Source organism: Salvelinus namaycush, chromosome 20, assembly GCF_016432855.1.
Source record: "Salvelinus namaycush isolate Seneca chromosome 20, SaNama_1.0, whole genome shotgun sequence".
In the NCBI taxonomy this organism is placed as follows: Eukaryota; Metazoa; Chordata; class Actinopteri; order Salmoniformes; family Salmonidae; genus Salvelinus; species Salvelinus namaycush.
In genome coordinates, this window is record NC_052326.1 from 2557235 (window position 1) to 2573564 (window position 16330).

The window sequence follows — 16330 nt, forward strand, 5'->3', positions numbered from 1 at the left end:
TGAAATAGCATGGTAATCCAAACATTTATTATAATTTCTTTCCATTTTGATCTTCCCCAATATCCATGCCACCGCCATACAATGTATGTTTCAGATTTGGTGGTTCAACAGCATTATTTTCATTTATCATCTGTGTCAAATTATTTTGATCGATGCATTTATCACTATGGTCAACTCCACAGCTAACAATCACCACAGACAACAGTGTCACTATCAGTACAGTCAAATCCTACTATTGCACTAGGTTCACCCTTTACCAGTCCCTCCACAGATACAGTATATAGATTTTTTGGGACAAATCAATAATGATTTCCGGAAGCCTTTGACTCGCCTCCTGAAGTGCCACAGTACACAGCACAGCCATATATTTGAGTCATTTAGCAGATGTTCTTATCCAGAGGGACTTAGTTAGTGCATTCATCTTAAGATGGCTAGGCGGATCAACCACACATCACACATCACTCATTTGATTGAGACCACACTAAATATAGGCCCAATTGATATTGCGCACCCAGCAGAGAAACAGGGGATGTGGGTCAGCACATACATTGGCATACATACATTTTACTTCGGCACCTAGAATAGTTTTCTCTCTATAAGCCAATATTTAATTTATAGGCCTGTAGTTTATTTTCCCTTGGGACCAATGGAGTGGGTGGAGTAGAAAGTGCTGCTGCTGGGCATATAGACTTAAGTCCCCCATGAAATGACACAATATATATACATTCTACAGACCCTACTGAGTATTCCCTACAGTACTTTTACTGCAGCATCCAGAATATTTTTTGCTCTACAAGCCAATTATGTGATTCACATTGTGGTTGTCAATGGAATATGAACATAATATGAATAATTGTAATTGTTTAGACAATTACCTTTCATATATCACGAATAAATACAGGTTATTTATATATATATTACGTTTTTACATTTACGTGGGGGACTTTAATTTAGAACGTTTTCGAAATTCCTTGACCCGGAAGTACATTTTTAGTGTTGCTGACGAGACGCTGATGATGATGCCACGCTAAAGTGCGTGGAGCTGTTCACATCACACAAGTTTGCCATGATGATTTCTAATGAGACGAGTTCATAAGGTAATTTCATTTTCTTTTAAATATTTGAGTTCAATGACTGTAAATTATTAATGCATGTTAACAGCCTACATCGCTATCTTCAGTACTGTAGAAAGCTACAGGCTAACATCTTATCTGGCCAGACATTAAATCGGCCTGCCGTTAGCTAGCTAAGTTAGCTAATTTATAACAGTATATTGAATTAAACGTAGTTAGCTAACTAACTAAGCTACTCGGTCTTAAACAAACTTACCTATATACAATTCAAAGTCGTATTTTATCATTCATTTGAAATGTATTTGAAACGTTTAAGTGGCTGCTACTGTAACAGTTCAACGTGATCTTTGTAACGCGTTAGGCTACTGACAGTGTGTCAGTGGCACGTGGAGGGTAAACAACACAGTACACTTTGCTACAAAACCAACCACAAGGTGGAGTCGTTTGCCACTTTTCAAACGTGGTCTTGTCGACTCAGGCATGGAGCGCAGGTTTTTGTTCCAGCCCAGTACTGACTGTTAAAGAGGACCCTGCAGCTTATTTAGGAGGTTCTGGAGCAGCAGTTGAGACAAGTCAGTAGATCAGGCCCAAATTGGTCTGCCTGTGTAACCAGTGCCGCCTCTTTTACGCTGCTGCTTCTCTCTATTTATCGTCTATGCATAGGTGCTATTACTGTACCTACGTATTACCCCAATTAGCCGACTAACCGGTGCCCCCGCACATTGACTCTGTACCGGTACCACCTGTATATTGCCTCGCTACTGTTGTTTTCACTGTCATTTGACTTTTTAAAAATGTGTTTATTTACTTATCTATTGTTTACCTAATACCATTTTTTTTCTTTATAATTGCACTGTTGGTCAGAGCTTGTAAGTAAGTAAGCATTTAACTGTAAGGTCTGTTACACCTGTTGTGTTAAGAGCACGTGACGAACTTTTTGATATTATTTGTCAATAGAATAAAATCTCAGAGCTATAAACTCTGTTTCTTTGACAAGCAGCTTTTTCTCCTGGACCTAGAATGAGGACCATGGGCATCCTAAAATGACCTGCCCGGCCTAACCTGGCATAAACCACTAAGTAAATGATTAATTATCACTAATGCACATTTCGCATGTAAGACGTAATTTACATAAACGTGAATGTTTCCAATAAACAATGAAAACACCACCTAAAATGCAGAAATCTAATACTTCTAGGCGCACAACCTGTGGCTAAAGCTGTGAACTTGATGGCACCGTGGTGAGTGCAGACAGATTGGCATAATGATGCGTTCATAATATGTGGGAATCTCTGAAAATCCTTCTTGTAAACTGGGAGCAATGAGTGGTGTACGTTCACATGCTTTGAATTGGTTGAGAACGCTGATTGGCTAATGCCAAACAAGCTGCATCAACCATCTAAAAGTAGAGCTATCATGCTGGTAAACAAATTGTAGTGCTCATAAACCAAATTAATAGGTAAAAAAATGAAAGTTTTTTTTAACCGCAGAAAATGCTGTTATTGAGGTAATTTCCTTAGTATGTGACATCAGAGTTCAGCATGTGGGAGAACTTGTAGCTCAGAGATGATAGCTTAGTGATGATAGACGAGCTTCACACTAGTAATTACCAGTGAATTTTTCCCTGTCGTATTCTGGTATTTACCAGATGTTATGAATGCAGCATTCAAACAAAAAAATGAATTATAATGATAACGAGACTCCGGTGTGTCTTTCACATGTAGTGATTCACAATGTCGGATGGGACTAGCGATAGCATAGTTAGGTCAGCAAACATATTAGCAACAAACTTAGTAGAAACAGAGTTCATGTGGAGGGAAATGTCTGTCAGTTACATGACAATAGTTCACAGGCACTTCACACAGACACACCTGGGGTGCGTTCAGTTCACCTCAACATTTGCTACGTTGTGTGACTGTGCACTGAACGACACGTTTCCTCAATACGGTGCACAATGTTCTTCAACAGCCTTTGAGGTATGTTTGCTCCCGTTTTGTGGGTTTTGCGATGTGTGGTCCTGATCAATATGGGTGTGACCAAACTCGTGCAACACACCATACGGTAATGATGACACTCAGGCCCGACAAAATTGTTTTTCAACTGGTCGTTCAGTACAGTTTCCGTTGAATTCAACGTTGAACACCGTTCTGTCATACTGAACGCATCCCTGATTTAATCAGGTTCATGGTAGTTGATTAGTTGGATGATCAGATCTGTTAGGGGCTGCTGGTACAAAAGTATCAACATTGTGAGTTCCCAGTTCCAGGATTAACCTTTTCTCAATAGGGGGTGCTGTTTGCACTTTGTAATAATTTCGTTCCCAAATTAAACTGCCTCGTACTCAATTCTTGCTCGTACAATATGCATATTATTATTACTATTGGATAGAAAACACTCTCTAGTTTCTAAAACCGTTTGAATTATATCTGTGAGTAAAACAGAACTCGAGTTGGAGCAATTTTCCTATGTGGAAGTGAGAAATCTGAAATCTGCAGGCTGCTCTGAGGTCGGTTTATTAATTTGCATGTCTTCTATTGGTTGAGATGCACTGCATACGCCTTCCCCTGGATGTCAGCAAATAGTGAGAATTGGAATGGAGTTGCTAGGCAGATCTGAGGCCTTATAAATGGGCTGGCAACGTGGGGTCCTCTCTTTCCCTCGTTCGCCATGACGCAAGACAGACCTCAGGATGGCGTTCTAGAAAGCTCCCGTTATAGCCCTTAGATATATCCGGCTCTGATTTTATTCGATATAGGTGTTAAAGACATCATAATGTTGTTATTTTAAACCGAGTTATATCAGTTTATATCAGTATATTGCGATTTTCGGGTATTTATTTGTGCTGCGTTCTAGTGAGTTGGGCACGTCTGGCCCACATGGCTAATGTTTACTGCTAATTCCAAAGTTGAAGGCGACAATCTACAACCGAGCAACGATTCTTTTGGAAAAAGGACAACTTGCCCAAGATTCTGATGGGAGCTCATCAAAATTCTCATTGTATAACCACGATTTGTGCCGCTAAATATGCACATTTTCGAACAAACTCTATATGTATTGTGTAATATGATGTTATAGGACTGTCATCTGAAGAAGTTTGAGAAGGTTAGTGAAAAAATTTATATCTTTTGCTGGTTTATTCGTTATCGCTATTGTTGGCTTGAATCAATGCTGTTGTGTGGTTGGCTATTGTAGTAAGCTAATATAATGCTATATTGTGTTTTCGCTGTAAAACACTTAAAAAATCTGAAACATTGGCTGGATTCACAAGATCTTTGTCTTTCATTTGCTGTACGCTGTGTATTTTTCATACATGTTTTATGATGAGTATTAAGGTAATTCACGTTGGTCTCTGTAGTTATTCTAGTTGCTTTGGTGAGAGTTGTGATGGTGGCTGCAATTGTAAACTATGATTTATACCTGAAATATGCACATTTTTCTAACAAAACATATCCTATACAATAAATATGTTATCAGACTGTCATCTGATGAAGTTGTTTCTTGGTTAGTGGCTATTTATATCTTTATTTGGTCGAAATTGTGATAGCTACCTATGCAGGAAAAAAATGGTGGGGAAAAAAAGTGGTGTCTTTTGCTATCGTGGTTAGCTAATAGATTTACATATTGTGTCTTCCCTGTAAAACATCTTAAAAATCAGAAATGATGGCTGGATTCACAAGATGTGTATCTTTCATCTGGTGTCTTGGACTTGTGATTTAATGATATTTAGATGCTAGTATTTACTTGTGACGCTATGCTAGGCTATGCTAGTCAGCTTTTTTACTGATGGGGGTGCTCCCGGATCCGGGATTGTGTGCAAGTAGAAGTTAAAGAATAAATAAATGGGTTCAGGAGATCAGTTTGATGTCAAGCAGTGCTACTGCTAAGCATTATAAAATGTGTATAATATCTTGTGAGCTAATCAAACTCCCCCACTACTTCCACAGCTCTCAGACCCCTGTAGATCCACACCTGCGGTGTTCTGTTCATCATGATAACTCCAGCGTTTGAGTTGAGCCAGGACCCATCTTTCCTAATCCTGACCATCCGTGTGCCCTACACGAGAACATCAGAGTTCGATCTCTACATCGATGGAGATGATTTCAAATTCTATGCCAAGCCTTACTTCCTCAGGTGAATTTTTGTGCTACCATTATTGAAGTCACTTCATTTGTTTTTTTAGAAAATTTCATTTTATATATATTTAAAAAAATATATACACTGCTCAAAAAAATAAAGGGAACACTTAAACAACACAATGTAACTCCAAGTCAATCACACTTCTGTGAAATCAAACTGTCCACTTAGGAAGCAACACTGATTGACAATAAATTTCACATGCTGAGTCTGTTTCTGACCGTTTGAGCAGACACATGCACATTTGTGGCCTGCTGGAGGTCATTTTGCAGGGCTCTGGCAGTGCTCCTCCTTGCACAAAGGCGGAGGTAGCGGTCCTGCTGCTGGGTTGTTGCACTCCTACGGCCTCCTCCACGTCTCCTGATGTACTGGCCTGTCTCCTGGTAGCGCCTCCATGCTCTGGACACTACGCTGACAGACACAGCAAACCTTCTTGCCACAGCTCGCATTGATGTGCCATCCTGGATGAGCTGCACTACCTGAGCCACTTGTGTGGGTTGTGGACTCCGTCTCATGCTACCACTAGAGTGAGAGCACCGCCAGCATTCAAAAGTGACCAAAACATCAGCCAGGAAGCATAGGAACTGAGAAGTGGTCTGTGGTCACCACCTGCAGAACCACTCCTTTATTGGGGGTGTCTTGCTAATTGCCTATAATTTCCACCTTTTGTCTATTCCATTTGCACAACAGCATGTGAAATTTATTGTCAATCAGTGTTTCTTCCTAAGTGGACAGTTTGATTTCACAGAAGTGTGATTGACTTGGAGTTACATTGTGTTGTTTAAGTGTTCCCTTTATTTTTTTGAGCAGTGTATATATACATATGTAGTAATTAAATGCACACAGTTACACCATGATATGCTGTAATTATGTCAACAGGCTGATAGGCTACCTTCTTGTTTAGTTCTAACACTTGTATCTCTTATCAAGACTGACCTTACCTGGAAAGATAGTGGAGGATGGGAGAGAAAAGGCCACTTTCGACATTGATAAAGGTAATGTTTGGTTTTTAGAGTTTGTTCATGTTTTTATTGATAAGGAATCATTCATTAGTCGTTTTGCTGTGGGCTCTTTGCATTTTGGAATGTATGCGTGTGGTTGAAAGATAATGCAGGCTTTCATATTCTGATGAAAACAGACCCCCTAATGCATTGTTGATAGTGCATTATTGACCCGTGTGACCCTATCTTTGTCAGTGCGTGTGTCCTCTTGACCTCCCAGTAATCAAATCAGCATTACCTGTTGTTAGGAGGAGCCTCTCACCAGACTCCACAGTGTGTGGTTAATACTACAGCTAGCCAGAGAGTAGCAGGACCCTGAGTGATGGGGCTGATAGCAGAGTCAGTGGGATTGATCCCTGGTGCCTCTTTAGCACTCACTACAGAGACGGCCACACAGACTTAATTACTGGTTATGCTATTAGATATGGAGGGCCATTTGACCCGTCTGATGTAATGAATGCCTCCTGCAGCCCTACTTTTATTTCTGCTCATTTCTAGTGACACTTGGCCTTTTTTGTTTTGTTCATGTATTTATTCTATTTACCAACTCATTCTCATGAGGCTACTTTGATTCAAAGCAATTTATTTTCAGTTAGGAGTGGAATACTCAGATCATTCTTTTAATGAATTTAATTTCCAATTATCCCTCTTGATTATGTTGGGTTGGTGAAGCGTTCGCTTTATGCACGCTGACACATCATTGGCCCTTGGATCAGCTACGCCCTGTTTGACATACTGTGTCTAAATAAGCCACTAACTGCTGCTAATTTAGCTTCTCTAATGGGAGTCCCGGTTTATACTCTCAATTAGAAATGATTACGATGCATCTTTTTTGGGCTGGGAAATATAGCCAAAATATCATATCACCATATTTGTCTCATGTATCGCGGTATTTGACACTATTTAATGCTTCTGAATAATACAAGTTAGAAATATGTTTTATTAGTAGTGCATGACCCTTGAATAGCAACAAATACATTTTATGGGCTTTCTCCATTCTGATTTGTTTTATACACATTCAAGTAGTACCATTTGGGAAAATGTGTATATTTATCCAGCACTGTGTCAACATATCGTTATCGGCGGTATTGTAAAAATCCATATACCAGTTTTTGCGATATATCAGCCAGCCCTACTGCTTTTGGACTCTCCAAGGCAGCCTCCTCTTAAGGGGCCCATAGCCAAGGCAATTAGCCAACTAGCATAAAGCATTTTTAAGTTAAATACTCCAACAAAGTGTTGAAAGTTTTATGAGGTCTTTAAAAGGGATTAAGACTAGGAAATTATCTCCTTGGCTAGAGGTGGAATGGTCATATATTTTATAGGTTTTGTAGTCTTTCTCTTTTAATTGCTGTTTTGAGAGATGTAAACCTCTGCTTTTGACTGAATACGTGTCTGCAGAGACAGTCATGCATTTATCGTGAACATTTATTGTACTACATGTGAAGAGCCATGTCTACTTGATGAAAAATGCTCCAGGACTGTTTAAAGGCAGACGATGCTATCCGATTTGCTTCCACATTGTTTACGTCTCTACACTTTGTACAGCTACACATTCAGTTGTTGCATTTCTCAAACCGCAGATCTCTGCCGCAGTGCTGCCAATTGTTTCACCTGCTCCCTGATGTTCTCTCTGTGTGACCCAGGTCTTTTTACCCTGCGCGTCCCCAAGGAGACAGCAGGGGAACACTTTGAAGGGCTCCAGATGCTGACTAGTCTCCTGGCTCCCAAAGGCTCCCGCTCAGCCAAGCCTCTGGTGGAAGACATGGGTATGTTGAAGTGTCATAACATTTACATTGTAGTCATTTAGCAGATGCTCTTATCCAAAGCGACTTGCAATTAGTGCATTCATCTTAAGATGCCTAGGTGAGACAACCACATATCACAGTCTTAGCAAGTTCATTTTCCCTCAAGTAGATGCCAGCAAAGTCAGTGCTAGTAGGAAAATATATATATATGTGTGTGTGTGGACACCTGCTCGTCTTACATCTCATTCCAAAATCATTATATGGAGTTGGTCCCCCCTTTGCTGCTATAACAGCCTCCAATCTTCTGGGAATGCTAGATGTTGGAACATTGCTGCGGGGACTTGCTTCCATTTAACCATGAGCATTAGTGAGGTTGGGCACTGTTGATGGGCGATTAGGTCTGGCTCGCAGTCAGCGTTCCAATTCATCCCAAAAGTAATCGTCAGGGCTCTACTCGGGCAAATTAAGTTCTTCCACACTGTTTTCGACAAACCGTTTCTGTATGGACCTTGCTTTGTGCACGGGGGCATTGTCAAACTGAAACAGGAAAGGGCCTTCTCCAAACTGTTGGCACAAAGTTGGAAGCAAAGAATCGTCTAGAATGTCATTGTATGCTGTAGCGTTAATATTTCCCTTCACTGGAACTAAGGGGCCTAGCCCGAACCATGAAAAACAGCCCCAGACCATTATTCCTCCTCCACCAAACTTTAGTTGGCACAATGCATTGGGGCAGGTAGCGTTCTCCTGGCATCTGCCAAATCCAGATTAGTCTGTCGGACTGCCAGATGGTGAATCTTGATTCATCACTCCAGAGAAGGCGTTTCCACTGCTCCAGAGTCTAGTATATTGCTGGAAGACATAATGATGTTCATGTTAAGCTCACATCTATATCTCCCAACGAAACCACTGGAGTAAGGACTGAGAACAGAAAAAAAAACACTGGATTTTGTCATCGGTGATGTTGTAATACGATTTGGCTGAATGGTTTTGTTTCTCATTAAGACATTGATGCTTTCTTTACATTACAGAAGCGTGCAGTGGTATTATGGATGGTGAGGAAGAGGATGACGAAGAGGAGTTTGACTGGCAGGTTGAGCAGGAGGTGTACATGGACGCCTCAGAGGAGCAGCTGAAGGAACTGCAGAAGTATGGCTTTGGGAGTCAGAGGTCTGGAGTGTTCACTCGACTGCAGGTAAGGTCATTCATTGGCTTTGGCAGTACTGCACAGGGTCACTCTGTGCTTCTTGAAGACGGTGACTAGAAATTTGTAGTGGAATGGTATCCTTTGAAAGCATTGCTAGGTTTTATAATGCGATTGGTATCGTTCACATAAGTAGGGCCAGGAGTTCTTCCTGACCATATGACCTGACCAGGAAAACATAACATCAAGTACAGCATTTGACGATCTAATGGAGTATTGTCCAATCAGGAGGAGCTGAGTGATGTCATCGACATCCGAAACCCAGATGGAACCACAGCGTCAGAGAGGAGAAGGAAACGACTGGACGCTGAGACGTCCATATTCTGCCCTGACCATTACCTGTGAGTTATCCAAAGAATAGTACCCCCTAATTAAATCATTGTTCAACATTAACAAATGCACAGATGATGTCACAGATTTTTTGCATCGTGTTCTATCACTTTCATTGTTATGACACTGAGCTGTTTGTGTCTGTAGTGCTGACCTGTTTGAAGACGAAGAGATCCAGGGTCTGCTGAAGTTCCGCCCTTGGTGGTCTGATCTGTGCCCAGACTCCATCCGGCAGGGAGAGGCAGGTGAGCTGGAGTCCTCCCTATCTAATCCATCACTACCACACATGCAGGGATAGTTAATCTTCAAATCATGTACTAAAATCTGACCTTAAGTTGCTCTTATATCTGTTAAATGATGCTGTATTTCATGTAGTAGCATTGTAGTACAGGGTAATGATAACCTGTAGTTTAAGCTCAGATCACACAAAGAGCAGTAAGAGATTTCCACCAGCAGGTGGTGTATAAATACTGACAACGAAAAATGAACTTAACTTTGGTGTCAAACAAGTGACCCCCAGAAAAACCCATTTGTGTTCATGTTTAAATAATTACTGTTTTAACATGTGTATATATCCAGTATTGTTGTTTTGTTGAGTGCTGTCAGTTGTGAGTTTGTGGCGTTAGTTTAACATTTCACTGGATTGAGTTTGACATTACGCCTACGGTGTTAGTTCTGTAATGGTCATTTGGAAATGCATCCCTGTGGTATTGCTTCATTTGGTTGCCTTTGTTTATAGAACATATTCTGTCTAGATCATCATTTCAGTTATCTCTTAGGGCTTTCCTTAAAATGCAGAATTTAACCCAATTGCCCTTTTCTCCTAGCCATCCCCCCCATCCAGACTTGTATCGCCATTACCTCACTCTCCCACAAATCCTATTTATCTTATTTATCTCTTATCAATCCATGACATAAGAGATCAATGAGTCATTTAAAAGGTGTGATCCACGGCTGGCTGGGCCCTTCAGGTTTGTTTTCCTCTCTTCTCTCTCAGATGAGAGCGATAAGGGCTTATGGAACAATTCAATTGTGCCATCCGGCTCCCCTAACAGCCTGCTAATTCCTCTGCTCCCACCGCCTCAACGAACACATGGCTCGTAGCCACCGCTTATGTTAGTACAGGATGTCGTACTGTACGCTCAGGAAAGGATTTAAATGAAACATTATCACAGGAGGATATGCTGGGTTGACAGTGCCAGGATCCCCGTCTCTGCCTAGCACAGGAGAGATCGCACACTGCCGAACAGCCATCAGTCAATACTACGCGGCACTCATACACGGCCCATTAGCCGTAGGCAGGAGGAATCCAGCATTAAGTTTTCCTGCAACTCTGTGAACTCCCCTTTCTCATTCTGTATTCTGAGCACTCGGCTGGAGCCCCGGCGCAGGTAAAGGGGACAAATTTAAACTAATGACTTAACTGACAGCTGGATGCACGTTAGCCTTCCCCTACCTGTTGGAAGAGTTTTGGTCAGCAAATGTAGCCGTTCGTAGTAAAATCATGATAGCATGCTTATGATTTTAATATATTTTATATATGTACCATCAAAAGTTTGGACACCTACTCTTTCAAGGGTTTTCATTTATTGTTACTATTTTCTACAGTGTAGAATAATAGTGAAGACATGAACTATGAAATAACACATATGGAACCATGCAGTAACCAAAAAAGTGTTAAAAAAATCAAAATATATTTGAGATTTGAGATTCTTCAAAGTAGCCACCCTTTGCCTTGATGACCGCTTTGCACACTCTTGGCATTCTCTCAACCAGCTTCATGAGGTTGTCACCTGGAATGCATTTCAATTAACAGGTGTGGCCTGTTAATTTGTGGAATTTCTTTCCTTAATTAATGCGTTTGAGCCAATCAGTTGTGTTGTGACAAGGTAGGGGTGGTATACAGAAGATAGCCCTATTTGGTAAAATAACATTTCCATATTATGGCAAGAACAGCTCAAATAAGCAAAGAGAAACGACAGTCAATCATTATTTTAAGACATGAAGGTCAGTCAATCTGGAACATTTCAAGAACTTTGATCGTTTCTTCAGGTGCAGTCCCAAAAACCATCAAGCGCTATGATGAAACGGGCTCTCATGAGGACCGCCACAGGAAAGGAAGACCCAGAGTTACCTCTACTGCAGAGGATAAGTTCATTGGAGTTACCAGCCTCAGAAATTGCAGCCCATATAAATGCTTCAGAGTTCAAGTAACAGACACATCTCAACATCAACTGTTCAGAGGAGACTATGAATCAGGCCTTCGTGGTCGAATTGCTGCAAAGAAACCACTACTAAAGGACACCAATTAGAAGAAGAGACTTGCTTGGTCCTAGAAACACGAGCAATGGACATTAGACCAGTGGAAATCTGTCCTTTGGTCTGAGGAGTTTAAATTTCAAATTTTTGGTTTCAACCGCTGTGTCTTTGGGAGACGCAGAGTAGGTGAATGGATTATCTCTGCGTGTGTGGTTCCCACTGTGAAGCCTGGTGGAGGTGTGATGGTGTGGGGGTGCTTTGCTTGTGACACTGTCAGTGATTTATTTAGAATTCAAGGCACACTTAACCAGCATGGCTACCACAGAATTCTGCAGCGATTGGTTTGCGCTTAGTGGGACTATCATTTGTTTCATCAGGACAATGACCCAAACACACCTCCAGGCTGTGTAAGGCCTATTTGATCAAGAAGGAGAGGGATTGAGTGCTGCGTCCAATCACCCAACCTCAATCCAATTGAAATGGTTTGGGATGAGTTGGAACGCAGAGTAAAGGAAAAGCAGCCAACAAGTGCTCAGCATATGTGGGAACTCCTTCAAGGCTGTTGGAAAAGCATTCCTCATGAAGCTGGTTGAGAGAATGCTAAGTGTGCAAAGCTGTCAAGGCAAGCGGTGGCTACTTTGAAGAATCTAAAATGTAAAATTTGTATTTAACACTTTTGGTTACAACATGATTCCATATGTGTTATTTAATAGTTTTGTACAATGTAGAAAATAGTCCAAATTAAGAACCGTTTGAATGAGTAGGTGTGTCCAAACTTTTGACTGGTGCTGTATATAATGTGGGGAAGCAAAATTCTTATGCTTCCAAATTTTGGCCTCTTTCTTTTTTTCCCCCCTTCCTTGTAAGACAGAGATATACAGTATATGTCAGCTGACAGATGGGTATAGACACTAGTGGTAATTAAGTAGAAACCTCACCTTGGACCTTTGTGCCCCCTCTCTGTTCCCCGAGTCGAGGCCAGAGCACTGACAGGCCACAGCTGTCCACTGGGTCCACATGAATTGAGTCGGCGGTGTTAATCCAACATGACAGCCCTGTCTCTACCTGCAGCTCTTCTTATGGCTGGTTTGATTCATCACTACATTCATTGCATTGACTCGCAGGTTCTTTCACGTCAGAAAATGTCAATCTTAAACAGTTACGCTTTATTGAGTGTTGATGTTTGAATCGAAGGCAATCAATGTAAGCTGTATTTACGTTGCCCCACGCGCATTGTTCTGTACTACCAAGGTCATACGTCAGAAGCCTCTGAGTGAAGTAGAGTTGTAGGTAATTTCCAGCCTCGTGCACGATTAGCAGAGGTATATTTGCTCCATGTCACTGGTGCCATCTGTACCTGGGGTAGGGCCATCTATGGGGGCAGACTGCTCAGAAGACTGGAGGAACTAAGTGACAAATGAATCTCCATTCATCTGACCCCCCCCCACACACACACACTCGATTGGCTAGGATCAAAGCTGAGATCAGTGAGTGCCTTTCAGATTGTCCCATTAGATCTTCTAATCTCATCCAGATGTCTCTTGGATGAATGGAGCGCTGTGGCTGCATTATGCAGGCCTAGTTAGCTTGTTATTGACAGTTTAATGGTCAGCAGTAATCCCATGTTCATCCTGTTTTAAAATGTATTTTTAGATCCATTACATGTGGACAAAAACAGGAGTTACAGCAACTGATGCCCTCGCTAGATGTCACTGAATGACAGCGCGTGTATACACTTTTTGGAAAATCTTGATAAGTGCTGGACTGCTGTTCTAATAAAGAAACAAAGGAACCTGTGTGCAAGCAGCCCTATCACTTTTCCCTGATCCCCAATGCAAATAGTCTGGGTAGTCATTTGATTAGCTGTTCAGGGGTCTTATGGCTTTGGAGGTAGAAGCTGTTAAGAAGCCTTTTGGACTTAGACTTGGCGCTCCGGTACTGCTTGCCGTGCGGTAGCAGAGAGAACAGTCTATGACGATGGTGGCTGCAGTATTTGACAATTTTTAGGGCCTTCCTCTGACACACTGCCTGGTATAGAGGTCCAGGATGGCAGGAAGCTTGGCCCCAGTGATGTACTGGACCGTACAAGATTTTGGAATATTGCTGCAGGGACTTGCTTCCATTCAGCCACGAGCATTAGTGAGGTCAGGCACTGATGTTGAGTGATTAGGCCTGGCTGTCAGTCGACATTCCAATTCATCCCAAAGGTGTTCGACGGGATTTTCAGCATTGTCATGCTGAAAAAGGACAGGGCCTTCCCCAAACTGTTGCCGCAAAGTTGGAAGCACAGAATCGTCTCGAATGTCATTGTATGCTGCTGCGTTAATATTTCCCTTCACTGGAACTAATGGTCCAACCCCTAACCATGAAAATCAGCCCCAGACCATTATTCCTCCACCACCAAACTTTACAGTTGGCACTACCATATGCCTTTAGGCAGGTAGCGTTCTCCTGGCATCCGCCAAACCCAGATTCGTCCGTCGGCTTGCCAGATGGTGAAGCGTGATTCATCACTGCTCCAGACTCCAATTGCGGCAAGCGTTCTACCACTCCAGCCGGCGCTTGGCATCGCGCATGGTGATCTGAGGCTTGTGTGCAACTGCTCGACCATGGTAGTGAGTGTTTTAACTGAGGACAGATGATTTTTACGCGCTTCAGCACTTGGCGGTCCTGTTCTGTGCGCTTGACGAACTGACTTGTTGGAAAGGTGGCATGCTATGAGGGTGCCAAGTAAGGGCATTCTACTGCCAATGTTTGTTTATGGAGATTGCATGGCTGTGTGCTCAATTTTATACATGTTGCTGAAATAGTGGTGTCCACATACTTTTTCATATATAGTGTATGTCTGCTGCAGAGGGACAAAGGGGAGCCATGAGAAAACAAGTTTTGATCAGTCCTGGAAAACAAATTGGCTCCCTATTTACAAAGATAGAGAACAAGCTATAACGGAAAAATCCTGGAGTTTTTGTGCAAGTATAGCCAACTGGCGCAAAAAGATTATTGCGACATTTTCAAAACAATACGATATATCTTTAAAAATAATATCCCGATATTTAACCCCCCCCCCCCCCCCCCCTTCTCAATAGTCTGTGTGTTTCCTACACTCGGCAGACTCCTGGATGTAGGCCAGTGGGGCGCTGAGTTTCTCCCCAGCGTCCTGGCTGATCTCCCGGGGAGGTGCGGTAAGGGGGAGGTGTGCGTGTGTGCTCCGCTTGGCCAGGCTGGGCTGCTGCAGCTGCACTGGCAAGGGAATTGGGGTACCGTCTGCAGGGATCTAAGCCCTGATGTAATGGAGCAGGAATCCAGTTCCCAGCAGAGCCAAGAGGATCATTTGAAACTGCTGCTGTAGTGTGTGCACGCACAGTCAAGCCCACACACTCAGGGGCTCAGTATAGGGGCTGTCCTCGATAGGCAAAGGGAAGGATTGCTTTCAGCTGTTCCATAAGCTGCAGAGAAAGTGCTTACTTGGAATCTGTTCTTGCAGACCTTACGCTTTGTTTTCAGCACAGAACGTTGCACATAAAACTTTACCAATTGAGTTTGGGTCGAGGCTATCTTGATCACTAACTGAGGAAGAAACTCAGGGACTTTGATTATTTTCAAAAGAACTGATAACCTAGTGTTTTCCTCACAATTCAAGCCATGGGCCATCGCTGCAACATAATAGAAATGATGGATCCCTCTTTTGCTTCATAGTAGAATATGTGCATGAACTGTTAGAAATGAATGCGTTTTCAGGCATGATTAGGCCTATGTAAAACCCAGTGAGTCTAAGGGTGGAATGTTGTTTTCCAGCGGTGTCCTTCACTGATGATGAGAAGGAGCAGCTAAGAAAGTTTACCAACCATTCCTACATCCTGGACAAGAAGTCCCGTTTCCAGGTGTGGCTCAGCCTGGTGGACATCATCCTGGCATACTGCTACGAATTGCGCACCACAGAGGGAGAGCACAACGTGAGTTAGCGACCGTCAGTTAGCCTCTACATCTCCCTCCAGGTCAAAGCTTTAACATGGACTTACACCATGTTCCTATAGGGATCTTGAGTTTTTTTAATGTTGTCTTACTGTCACTAACCCGTAATACATGGAACTCCCAGTCTGTTGTTGCACAGATGGAAATAGATGTTTAAGTGATAATGCCCAAGAAGCTGTTGTTTTGGAGGATGTATTGGCATGAGTGGTGTTCCCAAACCGTGCCAATATATCCTCCAAACACCTCCTTTGAGGACATAATCACTCTTCCACAACCGGTTACCAACATATTCAAATAATGATAGACATGCTTTTATAATTTTTTTAAAATTATGAATTAATTAATTCTATTTCATCCTTCCACAAGATCTAGTCCCGACACAAATCTACGGTTGCTACCCAAGCTGCCTATTGGTTAGGTTGCCAGCGACGCGACCCAGTCTTAGTCTTTTTGTTCTATATCTATGTGCTCGACCCAGTTGCTCGTTCAAAAATAGATTATAGACTGGGTCATTTGAACCCTGAATATCAGACCGTATACCACAGATATGACAAAAAATACATTTTTACTGCTCTAATGACGTTGGTAACCAGTTTATAATAGCAATCAGGC

General features: G+C 42.2%; 1 protein-coding gene across 1 annotated transcript in view; it reads left to right on the forward strand.

The window, feature by feature from the left end:
- Positions 1–1007: 1007 nt before the first annotated feature.
- Positions 1008–16330, forward strand: part of LOC120064962 (protein SHQ1 homolog) — a 56366-nt gene continuing 41043 nt past the window's right edge. Inside the window, exons 1-8 of the mRNA XM_039015574.1 lie at positions 1008–1097; positions 5018–5204; positions 6138–6202; positions 7855–7977; positions 8985–9148; positions 9386–9498; positions 9635–9732; positions 15542–15699. Of these exons, the coding sequence (XP_038871502.1) occupies positions 5062–5204; positions 6138–6202; positions 7855–7977; positions 8985–9148; positions 9386–9498; positions 9635–9732; positions 15542–15699 (864 nt within the window). The 5' untranslated portion in view covers positions 1008–1097; positions 5018–5061. The remainder of the gene's footprint in view (positions 1098–5017; positions 5205–6137; positions 6203–7854; positions 7978–8984; positions 9149–9385; positions 9499–9634; positions 9733–15541; positions 15700–16330) is intronic.